The sequence below is a fragment of the Salvia miltiorrhiza genome, unplaced genomic scaffold (genome assembly GCF_028751815.1).
Source record: "Salvia miltiorrhiza cultivar Shanhuang (shh) unplaced genomic scaffold, IMPLAD_Smil_shh original_scaffold_455, whole genome shotgun sequence".
NCBI lineage: Eukaryota > Viridiplantae > Streptophyta > Magnoliopsida > Lamiales > Lamiaceae > Salvia > Salvia miltiorrhiza.
Genome location: NW_026651553.1, coordinates 641,931 through 662,360, shown reverse-complemented (window position 1 = coordinate 662,360; position 20,430 = coordinate 641,931). Strand labels below are relative to the sequence as shown.

The 20,430-nt window shown below is 34.1% G+C and overlaps 2 protein-coding genes across 2 annotated transcripts; one reads left to right on the top strand and one right to left on the bottom strand.

The window, feature by feature from the left end:
• The first annotated feature begins 5,044 nt into the window (after positions 1–5,044).
• Positions 5,045–7,663, top strand: LOC131004796 (abscisic acid 8'-hydroxylase 4). Its single transcript, XM_057931557.1, has 8 exons — positions 5,045–5,660; positions 5,737–5,886; positions 5,978–6,226; positions 6,316–6,405; positions 6,585–6,663; positions 6,770–6,876; positions 7,056–7,174; positions 7,307–7,663. The coding sequence occupies exons 1-8, from the start codon at positions 5,124–5,126 to the stop codon at positions 7,413–7,415; spliced, it is 1,440 nt and encodes a 479-aa protein (XP_057787540.1). The 5' UTR covers positions 5,045–5,123; the 3' UTR covers positions 7,416–7,663.
• A 7,586-nt stretch (positions 7,664–15,249) lies between these two features.
• Positions 15,250–16,624, bottom strand: LOC131004770 (uncharacterized). Its single transcript, XM_057931532.1, has 2 exons — positions 15,818–16,624; positions 15,250–15,720 (listed from the first exon to the last, which is right to left on the bottom strand). Exons 1-2 carry the CDS (start codon positions 16,622–16,624, stop codon positions 15,250–15,252), a joined length of 1,278 nt encoding a protein of 425 aa, XP_057787515.1.
• Between the last annotated feature and the right edge of the window lie 3,806 nt (positions 16,625–20,430).

The following is a 20,430-nucleotide window of genomic DNA, read 5'->3' as shown; positions in this document are numbered from 1 at the left end:
AAATTCAGTTGATCAAAAATCCCATTTAATTTGAAACAAGAACATATGCATCGATGATCGATCAATAAAATGATATTTCATTCCTCCACATAAAATGGAACAAAATTACCATTTTTAGCATCCATAGAAAATGAAGCACTTTTCCTTTTAATACATGAGTCTATATCGATCTTTTCCTTATTTTTTCTTCTTATAAATATAATTTATTTTAAAAAAATTAATTCAATCTCAACTTGCATCTTATATACTCCCTCCGTCCCAATAATCTTGTCCCACTTTCCTTTTTGGGCTGTCCCAATAATCTTGTCCCCTTTCCTTTTTAGGTAAATTTTAAGGATTCATTAATTTCTAATTAAACATGATTTTAATTAACTCAACTAAACAAATCCCCTTTATTAGAATGAATCACAATTCACACCTACTGCTCTCTCTCTCTACCACCTCCCCCTTCCCCTCTGTAAACCGGCCTCCCCCTTCCCCCTCTGTTCCGCCGGCGCCGGCGCCACCTCCCCCCTTTCCCCTCTGTTCCGCCGGCGCCGCCTGGCGTCGCCTCCCCCCTCCCCCCTCTGTAAATCCGTCGATTACCTCTTCGCCACCGCTTCCTCTTTCTCTCTCGTCTGCCTTCCATTCTCGTCTCTCCCTCTGTTCTCACAAAACACAGACACACACACAGTCGCCGGGCACATAGCCGCCATCGGCTTCCCTTCGGCGAAGCAGCAGCGACGGCTGCCGTCTCCACCTCTCTCTCCTCCTCCGAGCCCTAAATCCCCAAATCCAAAAACCACCCCTTCGATTTCGCCCCTCCTACTTCATTTTCTTTGGTCGAACGGCCGGAGCCGCCACCGCCGCCGCCTGAATCTGTTGAATCTGTTGAAAGACACAGAGAACTTGCTCTTCTCTCCTCCACCATAGAAATTAGGGATTTTGTTCTTCTGTTCTTGAATTTGCTGCGTTGCTTGAATTGGTTTTCTTTTTCTTGTTTATTGAATTTGCAGAGTGTTGATTAGTTCTTCTCCTTGAATTTATTTTTGTTGAATTCATGTTTCATGTTTGGGGAGAGAGTGCCGAGAGAGAGAGCCATGTTTGGGAAGGGGAGAGGGGGGAGGCGACGCCAGGCAGAAGGGGAGAGGCGGCGCCGGCGGAACAGAGGGGAAAGGGGGGAGGTGGCGCCGGCGCCGGCGGAACAGAGGGGGAAGGGGGAGGCCGGTTTATAGAGGGGGAAGGGGGAGAGAGTGCCGAGAGAGAGAGAGAGCCATGTGTTGATTAGCTGTACTTTCATTTTCTTAAGCATGTGGGACCTTACAATTTACAACACTAACTCAACACTCCTTAATCTCCGTGCCCAAAAGAAAGGGGACAAGATTACCGGGACGGAGGGAGTAACTTTTTTTCATTATATCAAAATCATCATCTATTTTATTAGTAAAATATATGCCCAAAAGATGTGCTAGCGAGGGAGTAGCTTATAGATTATCCAAAATGACAAGTTGGCATCATGATTGATGACTGATCAACAGATTAGGCAAATGAGGGGCGCCGACATGTTGCCAAATCAGGGAAACTATGCTTGCTCCTGTGCTCCCGCCCATACACAATAATGTCCTTTCTCGGGGACCAGGACACGCGTCGCCTCCGCATAGGATTAATTGCGAGTACATGGTGGACCCGCACTCGCGAAACTTCACAATCCGTACAAGCCGACTGTTGGGCCATTAGATGCTGTGACGTAACAGTTGTGGCCGTTGGATCTAGAAAGTGGGAGCTGATCGCCTGTGTGAGCTGGCATGCACCCGCGCTGGTTTTCCACTGTTACCCGTGCACGCGCTGCGCCGGTTTTCAAAGATTCGCATTTAATCTCAAAAGATTTGAGTCGCACGACCATTCCCTTATTTATTTTATCGTTTATTGTGGCTTCAAAATTTATTATTTAGGTTTTCCGCAAAAAAATACAAATAAAACACCAATTAAATGAGAAAAAAAAAACACCCATTTTTTTTTTAATATGCCTAATATATTCTTATATATATATATATGTATAATTAGGGCCTGGCTCCATTGTTGTCTAAGTGTTATCATCGGATATGTGTAAACTGTAAAGAAGGATATAGAGCCTGCGTCATTCAGTGATATTTTATTATGTATTCTATCGATTTTTAAATGTGTTGAAGGAGATTTACGTATTGTGAATATATAGGTAAGGAAAAAGATCATCTATAATCATATGATACAAATAAGATCATCTATAATCATAATTTCTGTTATTTTAAGTGAACTTATTTATTTATTTTTTAGAGTATTTTATGTCCAAAAAAAAAGGAATACGGCAGGATTTGTCTTTCATTTGAGTTTTGTAAATTGTAATTATGAAATTACACTCCTTTACTACAACATGCAATTAATTAAACATAAACTAGCTACATAGTATGTAATAATAAAAAATGTTATGCTACACATCATATGTGAGCATCATGTGTAGAATAGTTCACGTTTAGCCCATATTAGCATTATCTTTTTAATTTTATAAATTTATTTTAATTTTAATATATCATAAAGTATTATTGAGATAATTTACATGAAAATCAAAGCTCGATTTGTTTACTTTCCAATTAATTTCAAATAAGTAATAAAAATAGCAATTTTTATTTTTATTTTTATGAAATTAATAAAATCAATAATTTCAATAATAATTTATGAGGTATTAGAATAAGAATAAATGTACAAAATAGAAAAGAAATATAATGTGACTAAATGTAACGCGATGCTCACATAAAGTATGTAGTATAATATTTTTTCTGTAGATAATATACTAAGATGTTCCTATATGCATTAGATCGCGACAATTTGACCTTTTCTCACATGAGCTCTCATACGTATGGATCAAAACTCATACTTTATCCATTCATAAAAAAAATAGGGCATAATTATTATTTTTGGCGTCCGCGAGAAATGGAACACTTTTCCTTTTAGTATATATGATCACATAGAGGCATAAAGGCATTCCGCAAATATAAATCAATAGACAAAGATATTTATTCATCTTCAAATGTTCTAATTAAACATTACAGTAATTAATGTAAGTTAATTAAAGAATTAATTATATGACGACATTATACTACAAACTACTTTTAAGAAAATAAAGGTAAAATTAAAGGAAAATAACTAACTTCTATGACATTCGATTCATTCTTGAGTAAACTAAACTCGTGTAAAGTCATTAATTCCATATAAATGGTACGTATTTGCCTATTTTGAAAGATAAAATTTTTAGAAATAAAAATATTTAACAAAAAATAAATAAAACTACACATTTAGATTTTTTTTTCTTTTTTACTTTTATGACTAGCATTATTAATTAAAGTATTTTGCAGTAATGTTCAACTTGCAATGGTTGAATATATCGAGTATTATTGCATTTTTTAAGAATACTCGATTGTTCGATTCGCTATAGTCAAACTTATCAAATTGAATTGTAGGTTGGGTGTAAAAGAGAAAGAATAATAATTCTTTTATTAAAAGGTTGAATTGTTATAAATTTGTTGATAAACATAATAATTATTTGACAACCTTTTCGGATGAGGCGAAATCGAAATCGAAATCTAAAATGTTAATCTAAACAAACAAATAAATAAATAAAAACTCTTTTGCTAATAAGAAGAATAGAAGATATTGGACAACTTTTTGGATGTCTGTAGTAACCGTCATTAAACTAAAGAGTACTGTTAAAAGTCAAACTTGACCATGCATGCATTAACACACATGATATGATAGAACTCTAAATTATGACTCCAGATTATTCAAGATTAGAAATTTTCTTATATTTTCCTCATTTCTTTGGATTAAATTGATCCCATTGACCTCCCATCACCATCCCATGGATTCCATTAATTTTTCTACGTTCTATACAATTCCATTCTCGTATGTACGTATTTTAATCATACAGCTAGTCTCTAGATAATACTCCCTAAGACAATTCTTTTAAATACATGATTAAGAAGTTGTTGTTTAATGTATTAAATATTTTTAATTATATGTGTAATTAAAAAAAATCAAAAATAATTTCAAAAATAAGGGATGAGTATTAATTATGATGATTAAGAAAAATAATAGTGTAATTATATTTATTAACATAATCTTAAATTTCCTAATTTTTACCAAAAAGGAAAACGATTCACCTCTCAAAAAAAAGAAGGAAACGACTCACTTTAGTTGGAATAATCTAAAAAGAAATACTACTCACTTTCGGTGAAATAGAAGGAGTACTAAACTATATATGAACACACTATATATATTGAAAGATAAGAATTACTAAATAAAATATAATAGAGGGTTCATATCATGCATTGATAAAACCGTTAGTACTATCCTCATTCCTCGGAACTGGTCTATCTGGTAGAATATAATAAGCGAACTTGTAGCCTAAGCTAGGTCCTAACATATATATATGCTGTGTTAATGTCTAATGCAATTTATCTATTTTATATAGTTTACGAACCATCACATAGGATGTTAGCTTAGCAAGATTTTTACGATATGATGATTTATATATTTCTTCCGTATATGAAAAAAAAATCCCAACCTTTTCTTTCTTTTTAGGGTGTCCACGAAAAAAGTGGAGTAATTAAAAAAAATAAAAAAATTATACCCTATCAGTGTTACTACTTTATTTACTTTTTACTTTTCACTTTTTCACCACTTTCAATATTAATTATAATATTTTTTACTATTTTCAATATACTCAATATTTTTTTTTTCACTAACACACTTAACAACTTTTTCTTAAAACTCATGTGAATTTCTCATAATAAAAAATTCGTGGAGAAAAGAAGTATATAATACTAAACTCGACTTTTACTAGAGGTGGTAAAAGTGGTCAGCATCAAAGTACATTTTGATAGGGTCAAATCTTATCACAAAAAAAAAATTGTGGGGTGAAAGACATCCCGTAAAGTTAGGGTAATTAAACTGGTCTTCCTTAAAGAAGACGATGTAACAAAGCTTGTGCGCCTATATAAACAAACCAACCTCCCCACTCATTCCCAAAGGTTGCATTTCGATCGAGGGTAGAGAGAGAAAGCCACACACACACACACACAACAAGTGATTTAGCCATCATATATATCTTGATGTTAATGGATAAATCCCCTCCCACAATCATCTACATCCTCCTCTTCCTCGCTACTCTCTTTTATTACATCTTCTCCAAAAAACACACGAAAAAGCAGAAATCATTGACACCAAAAGTGCCCCCAGGTTCAATGGGCTGGCCTTACCTCGGAGAGACACTCGAGTTATACTACAAAGACCCCAACATCTTCTTCTCCGACAAGCAAAAAAGGTACGGCCAGATCTTCAAAACCCACATCCTGGGTTGCCCCTGCGTCATGCTGTGCAGCCCGGAGGCGGCGCGCTTCGTGCTCCTCACCAACGCCCATTTGTTCAAACCTACTTACCCAAAGAGCAAGGAGAAGATGATCGGCCCCGCCGCCCTCTTCTTCCACCAAGGCCAATACCATTCCCAAATTAGAAAGCTCGTCGCCACCTCTCTTTCTCCGAACTCTATCAAGAGATTCATTCCCGGGATTCAATCCACTGCCATCTCCACTCTCCATTCATGGGCCACCACTCCCCACCCCATCAACACCTTTCAACAAATGAAGAAGGTATACTACTACTACCACCCTTTTCTCCTCATGCACGTTTTCTCAACTTTCTTTAATATATACTATATATTTGCAGTTCTCCTTTGAAGTGGGGGTTTTAGCTATATTTGGGGAGCTGGGGAGAGAGCACAAGGAGGAGTTGAAGAAGAATTATTGCATAGTGGATAAAGGCTACAACTCGTTCCCCACAAACCTACCGGGAACACCATATCACAAGGCTTTGATGGTAATTAAGAAAAAAAACACCACTAAAACTAGCTAACTGCAATTTATAATTATTCAAACTAATTAGTCTGTGATGATGATGATGATCCAAGGCAAGAAAGAGGCTGAGCCAGATTTTGGAGGAAATAATAAGCGAGAGAAAGGAGAAGAAGGTGTTGGAGAATGATCTGTTGGGGCATCTTCTCAACTTCAAGAACGAAAAAGGGGAGACGCTGAGCGACGATCAGATCGCCGACAACATCATAGGAATACTGTTTGCTGCTCAGGACACAACTGCAAGTGCATTAACATGGATCGTCAAATACCTAACCGATCATCCCAAACTATTGCAAGCTGTTAAGGTTAGTTAATTACTTCTAATCAACGTAGTTATCTTCATGTCTTCTAGTATGTTCTAGTTACTAATTTTGTCTCATTTGACTATACACAGTCTGAACACAAACCAATCTACCTGGAAAATAAAAAGGGAAACAAGGGCCTCACATGGACTCAAACCAGAAGCATGCCACTTACTTATAAGGTATTTCTCCGTACGAATACGAGAGATTCTCGTAGATGCTACACTTGAGGAAATATGCATAATTAATTACTTAATTTGTTAGTACATGATTATTTATATTTTACATGCATGTATTTGATTGATTTGACAAAGATTTTTTGATAGTTTTTGCTAATATGCATACTTACTATATATGGTAGGTGATATTAGAGAGCTTAAGGATGGCAAGCATTGTGTCTTTCACTTTCAGGGAGGCTGTGGCTGATGTAGTATATAATGGTAAGATTCTTGGAACATTTTTTTTTGTTGTTGTTAATTTATTTTTTGTGGGGTTAGAATTATTGGGATGTTCTGAAGGATAATAGTGACATTTTCTTTTGGGCAGGTTATCTAATTCCAAAAGGGTGGAAGGTGATGCCGTTATTCAGAAATATTCATCACAATCCTGAATTTTTCAATGAACCACAAAATTTTGACCCCTATAGATTTGAGGTATGAAATTAAAATCGATGTATATTTTTTGTCGACATAAATTCCATAGCTTTCTAGAGAAGTAGTAAAAGCTAACATAAATGTGGCAGTCCTTTTCTTTTCTTTTTATTTAAATTTTTTTTAATTTATTTTGAGGCGGTGTTTTATTTAAATTTTCTTGTGGTGGATGTGGGATGCAGGTTGCTCCGAAACCCAATACATTTCTGCCATTTGGCACCGGGGCCCACTCCTGCCCGGGAAATGAGCTGGCAAAGCTTGAAATTCTGATCTTGGTTCATCATCTGGTCAACGAATTGAGGTAAGATGAATTTCAAATCGTTTTTCTCTCTCGCTCTCTCTCAATCACTTTTCTATTATACGAGGAAAATTTAAAAAGTAGATTATGTATAATATAAATAAATAATAAGGAATATGGTGATTCATTTTGCAGGTGGGAAGTGGTTGGCTCACAAGATACGGTGGAATATAGCCCGTTTCCGGTTCCTCGTAACGGGCTAAGGGCCCGATTTTGGAAGGAGCCCAACACCCAAGAAAATTGACGTTTAAAAGTTAGAAATTAAACAAGTACAAAAATAGTACCTAACAAATTAAATAAGTGTTACTATTAGCTATGTACCCCAGAACCCTTTGTAATTTTTAGAATTTACCAAGGGTTCAATATTAATGTATTATGCTCATAGGGTTTTTTATTTTCACAACTTGGTGATTTTTTTCTGCAAGTCTTGCACTTGTTTGTACACGATATATATTAATATGAAAATTTAATGATACTATATTTTTAGTACAAGTCGAGTTTTCTTGTATCTTTTTCCTTGGTACTTCTGGTACCTGATTTTTTAATTAATTTCCCTTTCTGATAAAAAAAAAAGTACAAGTCGAGTTTTGTTTAAGGTTATGTCATTAACAAAGATCTTGTTCTTGTTTTTGTTACTTATGCCATCAAACATTATATATACATACATCGACACAAACATATATACATATGTGTGCGTACGTATAAGAGTATATTGATACATAATTAAAACTAATTAGCCTACGAGAAATATATATTCACCTTATATATTGCACAGGGTTGAAAATTAAATTAAGTAATTATCCAAACCACTAAGCTATATAGGTTTGTGGTTCTATATACCAATATCTTTCAGATCAAACATGTTGCACAAAATTAAAATTTGTCTTGTTTGTCTTTTGCACGTGTCTCACTTCTTTGAAGAACACATAAATTGAATAATAATTCATCATTAAATTTGCTTTAAAAATCATCATTACGTGCATACTTTTATTTCATTTTTAGAAATATGTTAAATTATTTAAATAAATTTATAATATATATAATTCAAATTTTGAACTTAATTTATTACTACTATATGTTAAAAAATTGGTAAACTTTTAATAGGGATATTTAAGGTAAAACACATCTTCATTTTAATATCATGAGGACCAATTTAATTCAAATAGATTTACCTAAAATTATATTTTCGTCATAAGTCTGTCATTAAGTCGCAATATTGTTATGTTTCATTTTTTCAGAATTCTATGTGGTCAACGAAATTATATGATGATGAATTTCCATTGCCGAAAAAAATTAGAATCAAATTGAGGTTCAGATGTCTTGAGAATTGAATGAACCTTTCTGATTTAGATCCTTTTTCTTTCAGTAGTGTTGGAAAATTGAAGACTGTTATGTTTAAATGAAGGAAGAGCCGGTCAACGAAATTATATGTGAAACATAGTGATGGAAATTATATGTCGTCACAAGGATGTCGAAAATCCGGATCGCTTAGCTTTAGGGTTGTAAAATGAACAGAGTTTTTTTTTTGGTCGATAAAAGAAAGATTTATTAATGGATCAAAAAGCATAATGGTACCAGAGGTACCCAATTACAGAAAGTTCAGGGTGTATTCCTTAGAGCACCACAAAGGGAATGAAATACTTGTATCCACTATAGGAAAAATTGAATTCCAACTTTAGATCCTTCCTTTAATTTCCTTTTAAACTTTTTGGATCTCTCAGAATTTGATTTTGCTGTCTTGATGTTGATCCATTGCTGCAGATTGTTCCACACTTGTTCCGTTTTCGGGCAATGAAGGAGCACGCGCTCCACCCTAAACGGAACAAGTGTTGATAGACTGTTTTAGGGTTTTTTTGGGTTGTAAATGAACAGAGTTACTCACAAGCTATTTGAGATATGATTCGACAAAAACTCGTTCGGAGCTTGATTTGATAGTAAACGAATCAAGCTCAAGCCTGACAGCACTCGACTCGCTAAGCTCGCAAATATGTTCGGATTCGATTGTTCGCGAACATGTTTGCGAGCCTGTTCAAGAACATTCAATCGAGCCCTCAATCGAATTAGTATACGAGCCTTAAACGAAACGAACTCGAGCCCGAGTAACATATTAATTAAGAAGTTTTTTCAAATTTTTGTTTAACTGTTTCGAGCTCGAACATCATGTTTACGAACATCTAACGAGTCGAGTTCGAGCCCAAGCTCAAATTTGACATTATCGAGTATCACACGAGTCGAACTGGAACCAAGCTCGAGCTCAATAAGTAGGTAACGAGCCAAGCTCGAACAACAATATAAAAGCTCGAATCAAGTTCGAACCGAGCTCGACCACCTGAATATTTAAACGATCCAAGCTCGAACATGCTAGTATTCGACTCGACTCGACTCGGCTCGTCTACGGTTCTAATTAAGCTTTTTCAAGTCGTGTTGGACTCGATTTAAGTATTTCTCAAATAATTTGGTCACTAGTATATCCCCAATCACATAAAAAATTAAACGGTTTTAGTTTTATTTGAACCAGAAAAAAAAAAAAATCTTCTAAATTTATTTTTCATTCATAACTCTTACGAGTGTATTTCAAAATAACTATCTGACCAATAGGTAGATTCCTTTAGTGGCAACACATAAACGACTCCTAGTATAAAATACAGTTGGGATCCCCTATACACAAAGCCTGTCCCACTCCCACTCATGTTCCAAATCAAATACAGTATACAACACCGTTTTAGATTGAGGTATTTCATTTTTCTTTTGTTATTATTTAATTGATTTATATGTAGAACTCCGCTTGGCTTCAAGCAGCCACAAATCTTCTTCTTCTTCCTTTCTTCCAAAGCAAATCTTTTATTTTTCCGTTCAAAAAGATTTCTCTCTCCACCGAAAAATGATTCATCTCCTCTGATTCCTTTCCACTTAATTGATTCATCTCCTCTAATTCATTCCCATTAACACACCTGAACTTTCGTGATCTTGTGGAAGAATAAAATCAGAGAAAATCGAGTATGGATTTTTTGAAGAAGAGGAATAAGAAATTGAAGCAAAACAAAAATTGATTTGGAGACAAATCCCGTGCAGCAAATTAAGATAAATTCCTCATTTGTCGGTGGAGAAAGAAATCTTTTTGAATTGGAAAATAAAAGATTTACGTTGATGAAGAAAGGAAGAAGAAGAAGATTTGCGGTTGCTTGAAGCCGAGCCGTATTCTTCATATGAATCAATTAAAGATTAACAAAAGAAAAATGAAATAACCTAAATCTTAAACGGTGTCGTATTGGATTTGGGACATGGAGTGGGGCAGGCTTTGGGTACAAAGCATCCGAACTGTATAAAATAAGTTACGATTAGTACAACTTTGAGTCGTTCTTTTTTTAGAAACAACTTTGAGCCATTCTTAAATACGTAACTAATACTCTCTCAATCTTCAAATAAGTGTTATTTTTTGAAATTTTTTATATGTCATTTTACGTGTCATTTGCAAATTTTTAGAATATTAATTGTGCCAAACTTTCAATTTTGTCCTTGTCGAAAAATTAGAAAAAGAATAAAAATTTAAAAGATAATGTCTTAAAATTGGGAAACTTTAATAAAGAGTACAACTGTAAAATTATCCTCGTCTTTAGTATGTATTTTTTTTTTTTTTTTGTATCATATGACTCTTATTTGAAGAGTATATGATTAAGAGATTAATTTTTAATTGGAAGTGTATATGGCCTTTGTACAACTTAAACAAAGAAACTAATTGAAAACAATTGGATGCTCAAGACCAGAGAGGTTCCGGATTTAAGTCTATCGTGATGCTGTCTTTAAATTTATTTATTTACTTGTGTAATTTATATAAAAATAATAATAGAATGCCTAAGCCACATAGAACTCTTACCAATTAATGTTAGGACGGTACGTGATTGAAAGTCGCCAGATATGTTTATAGATACTCAACCCCTTCATTGAATAGTAATGTGGGATATATTCATTGTCTAACATGGGCTAATTTTTCTTTGCTAACATATGCCAAATTTTCCATACATTAATGTACTTGCTACTTCGCTAGGGTTTAAAGTCTAAAATCGATGGGGGTTTCGTAACGCTAACATCATTTTTTGCTTTGAATCTAAATATTTTATTTTAACACCATCCCAAAGGTGCCCAAAGGTGTATCTTATCTTATGTTAGTGAAGATATGATCCAAAATAATATTTAAAAATCCCAAAACCTCAAATTTAGTTGATATAGAGAATCTAATTTTGTAAAGAAATACTCCACTCGTCCGCCAAGATTATGTCACAATTACTATATCGGGCGTCCGCCAAGATTATGTCACTTTCCTTTTATGGCAATGGTCCCACCATCCTCTTTAATATTTTATCCTTACTAACACTCTTTATTTACAAAAAAATCATTCAAAATTCAATCTCAACCACTCATTTCATAAAGTGGTGGGACCCTTTCTCCACTACATTAAAATCATCACCAATTTTATTAAATCTCGTGCCCAAGCAAATTACCATAATCTTGACGGACGGAGGGAGTAATACATACTCAATCAAGAAATGAAAATAATACGAGAATTGGTTATCTAATTTGTCTCTACTAGATTACTTCTTGAGATGATACTAAGTCACAGATTTTTCGAATACCAAATATAACAAGAGAACAGCTTTTTATAAGTAATTAATTGAAACCTAAAATCTAAGCCTAAAAGAAAGATGCATGGATCTAAAAACAAATTATACGAACAATCCAAAAGAGTTGTAGATTGTTGAAATCGAACTTCAATATTCATTATTTATCTTCAGACTCCATGCTTCAAAAAAAAAAAAAAATCACAACCAACCTTTGACCACAATGTAAAAGTTTTTTTTAACCGTTTGCACGATGAAACCATCTCACACATAAGATTCCATCTCGCCATTTTACTTGAATAAAATTGGCTTGAGAACCGTGTTATTCCATGAATATTCCTTAATTTATTAAGCATACCTCCATCTCTTCAGTAGTAAAAAATATGTATTAGTAGGAGATATGAACAAATATAAAATTAGTCGTCATTAATCCGGGCTAATATGCAAATAAACTCCCAAACGTTACCACCTCAATTGTACTTAAACCCGCCAATGTAATGTTAGCAATTACCACCACAATATTCAATAAGTATTCCATTTAAGTCTAGTTATAGATGAAAATATTAACATAGATATGAATTTTTTTTATCTTTTTTTAAATTTCATGTGAAACCACCTTTAATACTTCTCGTTTTTGTGACGTATACTACCAATCCTGCATCTTTCAAAATCGGCGATGTCGAGCCCTATTCCATTATTTGCAGTCCAATAATTAAGATCATACACTATTAACCTACATAAGTTTCAAGCAAAGAAATTCCTCCTTTGCAATAAATTTCTATAGGTAAAGGCTAATCTAAAACAAAATACTGAACTAGTACAGAAAAAATTAGAGAACTATTTGCTATAAAGGAGAAATTTCTTTGCTTAAACACCAGCAGATTAATAGTGTATGATCTTAAATTGAACTGTAAACAATGAAATAATACTCGACATCGCTGACGTTGGTAGTATACATTGCAAAAACGAGGAGTACAAAAAGTGATTTCGCATGAAATTTAAAAAAAAAAAAATCTTAACAATGTTAATATTTTCATATGTAATTAGACTTAAATAAAGTACTTATCAAACATTGGGGTGTTAATTGTGATTAACGTTATTGGGGGTTTAAGTACAATTGAAGTGGTTTCAAAGCTCGTGCCATAAAAAATTATGCATATTTTTGTGGGATGAAGGAAGTACTTTTTTTGTCCTATTGTTCTTGTCTATTTTTTTATTCAAATTGTTTCATTGTTTTTGTCTCATTTCTTAAAATGAGCCTAAATTAATGAACAAAAATATCTTAATTTTTGTATTCACATAATTTAATTTCAGTATTTATAATATCTTAATTCTCGTGCTTAAAAAATTGGGATAAAAAATAATGAGAGGAAGATAGTTTTTTTTTTAAAGAAAATAACTTTGAAAAAAAAAAAAAGAGGCAATGATTGATGTAATTAAATTGGGTGCATAAAAGCACAAGTGCCTTGGGGCCAAGGGAAGCTTAGTTTCAGGTGCAGAAAGTAAGTATTGGTGGGTCCCACAAAATAGGCATTGCGAATTGTGACCACCGCTTTCGTGTTGGGTTTTCAAGCCCATGTACTCCACCGCCACCACGTGATGTTTGGAACCCACAAGAAATTCAGTTAATTTATTTCAGGGCGATTCGTGAATTTTTAGAATAGGAATATTGGCATGTAAATAAATGAATGAATTATTGGTTAGTTTATGAATTAAATTTAAATTTTAATTTTAATATAATAATATATAAATTTTAATTTATATGTACTCCCTCCGTCCCAGGCCAATAGGCCCAGTTCTTTTCGGCACGGAGATTAAGAAACTCATATTTTAGTAGGTAAATGATGTGGTCCCCTAACAATTAAGGTTTTAAGAGTTCCCTTATTTTTCCTTAATCATATTTGGGGGAAATTATGAAACTTCTTCAAAAAGAAGTTGAAATAAATGAATGAATTAATTCTTCATTTTCTTGACAAAATGGGCGGCTGATTCACAATTAATTGGAGGAATAAACACAATGAATTCAGGGATGCATCTCCCATCAAAAATTCAATAGAACACAATTCTACAGAGCATCAAAAATCAATTGCTAATCACCCATTTCACAAAAATTGCTAAGAACTCAAAAATTCAGGGATACAGCAACAATTCTACAGAACCCATTTCACAAAAATTGCTAAAAACTCAAAAATTGCATAATTCCATATCTGCAAGAATGGTCGGTGGAGACGGAGGAGGCGGTACACGCGGTGGAGGTGGACAAGAGTGGAGATGGAGAGCGGTGGACGGTGGAGACGATGGCGGCCTAGCAGAGGTTCCGGGATCTGGAAGGGGAGAAGACCGCCATGGCTGGGAGAGATGAGAAGGAGAGCGGTGGGGGGTGGAGATGGTGGCAGCCTGGCAGAGGTTTCGGGATCTGGAGGGGGAGACCGTCATGGCCGGGAGAGGGGAGAAGGAGAGCAGCGGAGGCGGTGGAAATGACGGCGGTGGAATGTGGGTGAGAGAGAGGGAGAAGACGAGAAGAGAGATGCAAGATAGAAAGAGAAAAAAGGAGAATGAATGATTTAGGATTTTAATTAGGGGTGTATATCCTCTTTAATTAAGTAGCTAATTATTTTAATTACAACCCTAATTATTTCCATTTTAAGACTGAGTCTATTGGGCTGGGACGTCCTGAAAAGGAAAACAAGCCTATTGGGCTGGGACGGAGGGAGTATATTTTTTCTTGAAACTAAAAATTTTAATTAAAAGTTGATATCGAAGTCGAAATTTGCCTATGTAAACTCATCATGTGATGATCAATGCGATATTACTTTTAACTAATTAAAACGACGTTATATTGAACAATTTCTTCTCACAAAAAAAAAAAAAACAACAATCTTTCGGTACGGTGAGCTCAGAACCTACGCAAGGTAACACTTGCCATCACACATGACACATGATTAAGTAAGTGTCTTCATATTGATTCGTGTATGATTAGATTGATTACGCCACCTAGCTAGTATTCCAACACACTCAGAATCCATCCACGCTCATTAAAACACACTCTGAATGATTGCTATTCAACTCTACAATTTGATGATTAAATTCATGTTCCTATACTTTACGAAAATGCACCGCAACAATGTGAGCTTCAATGAAACTGCACTTTCAATGCTCTTCTAATGGCCTCAGCCCAACTAGAGAGCGTCGAGGAATAAATTCGTTATTTGATCTCTAATTAAAATTTTGACAATGTCACGTTCACACCGGTACTTGTCGCGTGAATTAAATTTCTCACGACAAAGTTTAAAAATGACCAAAATGTTTCATCGTGGAAAATCATGACAAATTAAAAGGTTATGTATTGTCATATCAGAATTAAAATAATTCGCGTGCAATTCATGAATTGACTAATAATTTATATTTTAACAGGCCAGTATTTCATAATCTGTTGCACCAAATTCATAGGTGCATGTTCAGTCAAGTAAGTAATGCACTCTTCCACCAAATTCTTAGAAACCTCCAATCCCTTGGCAACTCCCCTGCTCTCATTAGTGCATCTTTCCTCATGTGTGGGATTTTGTATGCATTATGACCTCGCTGTTTCATTATCTCTACCATGCATGATTGCAAACTTAGGAACACTTTGTTAAGTGTGTGAGGAGATAGTGCTGCATATGATGCCTCAACAGCCTTCACTATATCATCACAACTGTAACATGCATGCTCTTCTTGTATGCTCTGAATAGCTCTAAACCATCCCAGGTCGTTCACATTTGTGTCCGGACTGTTTGGTGGTTGTTGAACTATTCTTATGTCAAATCCATGAGCTGTGGCTGCAGCCCTAAATTCAGGGTCTGAGTCTAGTATATGGGGCTTCGCATTATCTTGCTGAATATAGATCAATTTACTTCCAAATTCAGACCACTTTTGATATATTGCTGGTAGAAGCTGTATTAAAGATAAAAGAACAGTCTCAATTTTATTTGAAAATAAAATACATATCACATCCACATTCTTTGCATACTTGAGCTGCATTTTTGCATACCTGATTTATGTAGCACCCTTTCATGATTTCCTTGGTCACGGACTGTATAGGCTTTGTTTCCATAGTTCCAGCCGGTCTGTTCTTGCTGTTTCTCTTGGCTGGAAGTTGTTCTATTAGTGGGAAGATTCCAATCTTCCCATCAAATAGGCACTCACCAGAATTTGAAAACACCGGCCTACAAAATGCACACACAAACATTACCTTCTTTATGAAAGCCTTACTCTTGCACGTGCGGTGAGGATCTCCCTCTCCCGGTGTTAGGTAAAATCTGTTTGATGCCTTTGTGATGTAAAACCACTTCTCATCCACATGAATGGTGTTGTCCATAGTCTTAAACTTCACAGCCGACATAATGTGATCAAATTCCAAAGCCTCTAGTGAGAACCGTAGTCGCAATAACTTGTTTGGTGCTGTTAAGTCGGGCTTAATAGCACTAGAATGCGCTCTGATCAGCCCTTTGTTTACCCACCTCCAAACAGTTGATTTGCTTTGATTAATCCCCACTGCGAGTCGTCGTATGGTTGATCTTTTTTGTAGCTCCAGACTTTGTACGAGCTCTATGTCGACTTGTATTCTTTTTCTTCTTGTTGCACCTGGTTTGGCATTGGCTAGATAAATTTCTTGACCATTCTCCTTTTGTTTTTTTGCAGCCGCCCAAAGACGAGTAATCATACGTTGTGATGTGTTGAAAAGGGATGCCGCCTCCTTCATGGCTCCGTACCGAGGCTTGCCATTCTTCAAGTTGGCAAGAAGATATTGCACAATCTTATTTCGATCTTGGTTAGAGAGATCCTTAGGAGGTCTCATTGGTAGATGTGTTTTTCTGAATTTTTGGTGGATTTTTGGAATCGGCTGAATTTGTAAAAATGAATCAGCCCTTGTTTTTATAGATGTTCTGCCGCCTTTTTAGTTGTGTTAGTGCACCGAAAATTTTTGGTGGCAAAACAAAATTATGTACTGCCGCCTTTTTAGTTTATCTAACAGTCCAAAATGTGTGCATTATTAAATTAGTTTATCTAACAGCCGCTTTTTTCATTGCAAGTGTTTATGTTTAAGTTTTCTCATTGTTTAAAATATTGATTTCCTTAAATATAATGGGTAGATTGAATAAGTTAAATGATTGAATAAAATAAAACTGAAAATTACACGTGAATACAACTAAATAAAATAATTTTGTTTAATTTAATTAAATGTAATGAGTGAATAAAATAAAACTGAAAATATTGGTTTTAATTTAATAAATAAAATAAATTAAATTTATAAAAAGTGAAAAAGGTGGTTGTTAAGTTAGTTGAAATTAACAATTTAATTAAGTTTCAAAAAGTACATCAAATTTGAGGGGACCACCCTTAATCTCCACTAACTATCCCTTTCTTAATCTCCGTGCCGAAAAGAATGTGGCCAACTTTAATGGGACGGAGGGAGTAATATTTTTCAGAATGACAACGAAGTGCAATTTGTGACTAAGACACACTTTACTCCAATCAATTTGGATTTGTTTGAATCACTCTCTTTTTATTAGAGTTTAGTTCAAATAAAAAATATTTGTATCTTATAAAATGAGAATATATATTTTTCAGTTCTTAGATTGTAGTAATAATGTAAGAATTAACTTTTAAATTTTTTTCAACATGTTATGACTTCATCATTTTTTCATATTGGCTTCATCGTTTTACAACAATTTATATCTAGCCTTGTGGACCTCTTCGTCCAGTTTGATACATCATCTGGAATTAACGATCGAGCTTCACAAATATACAAAAGTACATTTAAAAAAAAGTTAAAATACATATGAACGTGTGTCCCAACAAGATGCAATTAATATCACCATATATTTGGACGTGAAACCAAAGTTAAAAGCAAAACTATCATTTATCAGTTGAGAAATTCCACCTTAAAATAAATACCATACACAAAACAAAATTTATTATAAACATATAAAACATATTTATAATTAATTATAAATATTTGAAACATTAAAATGATGAAATAATTTCAAAGTCAGCTAGTTTATCAAAAAATAATTTTCTTTATTTATTAATTATATCACACATAATAAATGTATTCCAATACCATTTTTTGTGAGGCAAAAGCTAGGACCACAAAAGGTACAAAATTTATGTAACAAATGATGTGTAGCCACATTTCGAGCAACTCACATGTTTATGATATCGAACTATTGTAACTAATTAAATAGCATCGAGAAAGCACTAGAATTGTGAAAAATCAAGATTAGTTAACCAACCACTTGAATTATTGTTTCTGCAATTAAAGTCTCACATTGTTGTGATAGATGTGAGTAAATCGATGGATTTTTGCTCTATATATAAATGCATCTGAGTTAGCAACTTTGACACTGTCACAACATACATTCTGCTATATTTATTGATATGCAAATTGATCTATAAAATTTTCAATAGAATTTAAATTTATGATTTTTTAATTACAAGATTGTCTGTATCACCAACTAAACCACTCAATGACGTCAAAAACTACACACTAATCTTGCCTCGCAAAAATAAAACTTAAAAATAATTAATTTCTAAACTATTAATTTATCTGATTAGCTAGTCTCACACGGTCTCAAGCTTGATTTTCAAGTATATATATTATATAACATACATATCAATTAATTAATTGACAAGCGTAGTCCAAGTACGTACTTGCATATTGTATGCACATTGCCTATTATATCTGGAGAAAAAGAAACACAGGTTAATCGCGTAGCAGCTAGACCAATAATATTGACCAATGTCTTTTTTTAATTAATTTAATTAAGCATCCATCAAAATCAGTCGGTTTAGCAAAAGTGACCTGAAAATAACAAAAGCTCACATACCAACTAAGTGACATTGACAAAGCAAGTGCTAAACCCGTCCAATATTATGCATAAAAGATGAGTCGACCAAACTACTAATTTCATCTAACAAATTGATTTAGTTGTAAAAATATTACTAATTAGTATCGTGTATGATTAAGACTGTAGGCACACGATTTTCATAAATATTTATTGATTTTATATTTTATTTAATTTGAGAAATTTATTAAATCCAAGATTAAATATGATATATTACTAATAAAGATATTACTATATCTTAAAAATAGAGATCAATATTTTTGACAAGAAGTCAAATCTTAATATTGATATATATCAATCTTCAAGAATAAATGAAATCTTGACACATCAGCTTTAGGCCCATAATCATACGGGCTCTGGCCCAAAGTATGGCTCTTCCTACAATTATAAATAATGGTCTTCATATCAGTTATAAACACATCAAATCATAATTTAAGAGCTCGAAAATTGGAGGAGAATTCTCTCCAATATTCAAGGTGTCTCATCAAGGTTCAAGGCGTTCTTCATGGAAGCAGCGCAAAGCTTAAGTCAAGCCCAACGTTCGATTCAGATAAGGCGAAGACCCTCTGCATCAACGTTATAAAGTACAAAGCTTAAGATTCAATGCGTTCTTCGTGGAAGCAACCCAAAGCTCAAATCAAGTCCAGCAGTCTGCATCAACGTTTCAAAGCTCAAAGCCTTAAGTCAAACCCAACGTTCCAAAGCCCAAACCCTCAAGTCAAACCCGCATCAACGTTATAAAGCACAAAGCTCAATTTTCAAGGCGTTCTTTATGGAAACAACCCAAAACTCAAATCAAGCCCAACGTTCGATCCAGAAATAAGGCGCAGACCATCTGCATCAATTGTTTAAAGCTCAAAGCCTCAAGTCAAACCCAACGTTCCAAAGCTCAAACCCTCAAGTCAAATCCGCATCAAAGTTATAAAGCACAAAGCTCAAGTTTCAAAGCGTTCTTTATGGAAGCAACCCAAAGTTCAAATCAAGCCCAACGTTCAATCCAGAAATAAGGCGCATACCATCTGCATCAATTGTTTAAAGCTCAAAGCCTCAAGTCAAACCCAACATTCCAAAGCTCAAACCCTTAAGTTAAACCCAACGTTTATTCCGGAAACAAGTCGAAGGTCCTCTACATCAACATCATAAAGCTCAAATACCAAGTCCAAGAAGATCGGAGGCATATTCTCCAACAAATCTCAAGGACTAATCAAAGACTATCCAAGAATCAACTTGAAGAGTGTGCGTGTGTTGACTAAGCGGCAAAGGGTTAATGCCGAAGGCCAAAGGTCTTGGGTTCGAATCCCATGCGGTGCGGGCTTTAAATTTCTTTATTTAATATTGTTAATCTATCAAAAAAAAAAAAAATCAACTTAGAAAGAAGAATCGGATTCTTATGTGGTGCGAGCTTTAAATTTCTTTATTTAATACTGTTAATTTATAAAAATAAAAAAGAATCAATTCTTGAAGAAAAATCAGATGATCAAATAGAGATAGCAATCTACATAAATACATTTGATCTACAATATTAAAGTTGTATGTAATTCTGTATTTATTAAATTAAATACATAAATTTGTGTTTACAAAGATAAATTAAAGTTAATAATGAGAGAGAGAGATTGACCACATGCATGAACATTCAAGATTTTCAAGACTTTTGGGAATAATTTTCTGCTAATCTGGCTTTCTATTAGTGGAAATATTTTGTTCGAGAACTATCTGTATGTTTCGCGCCATGAATGAAGCTTTGTCTTAATCTTGA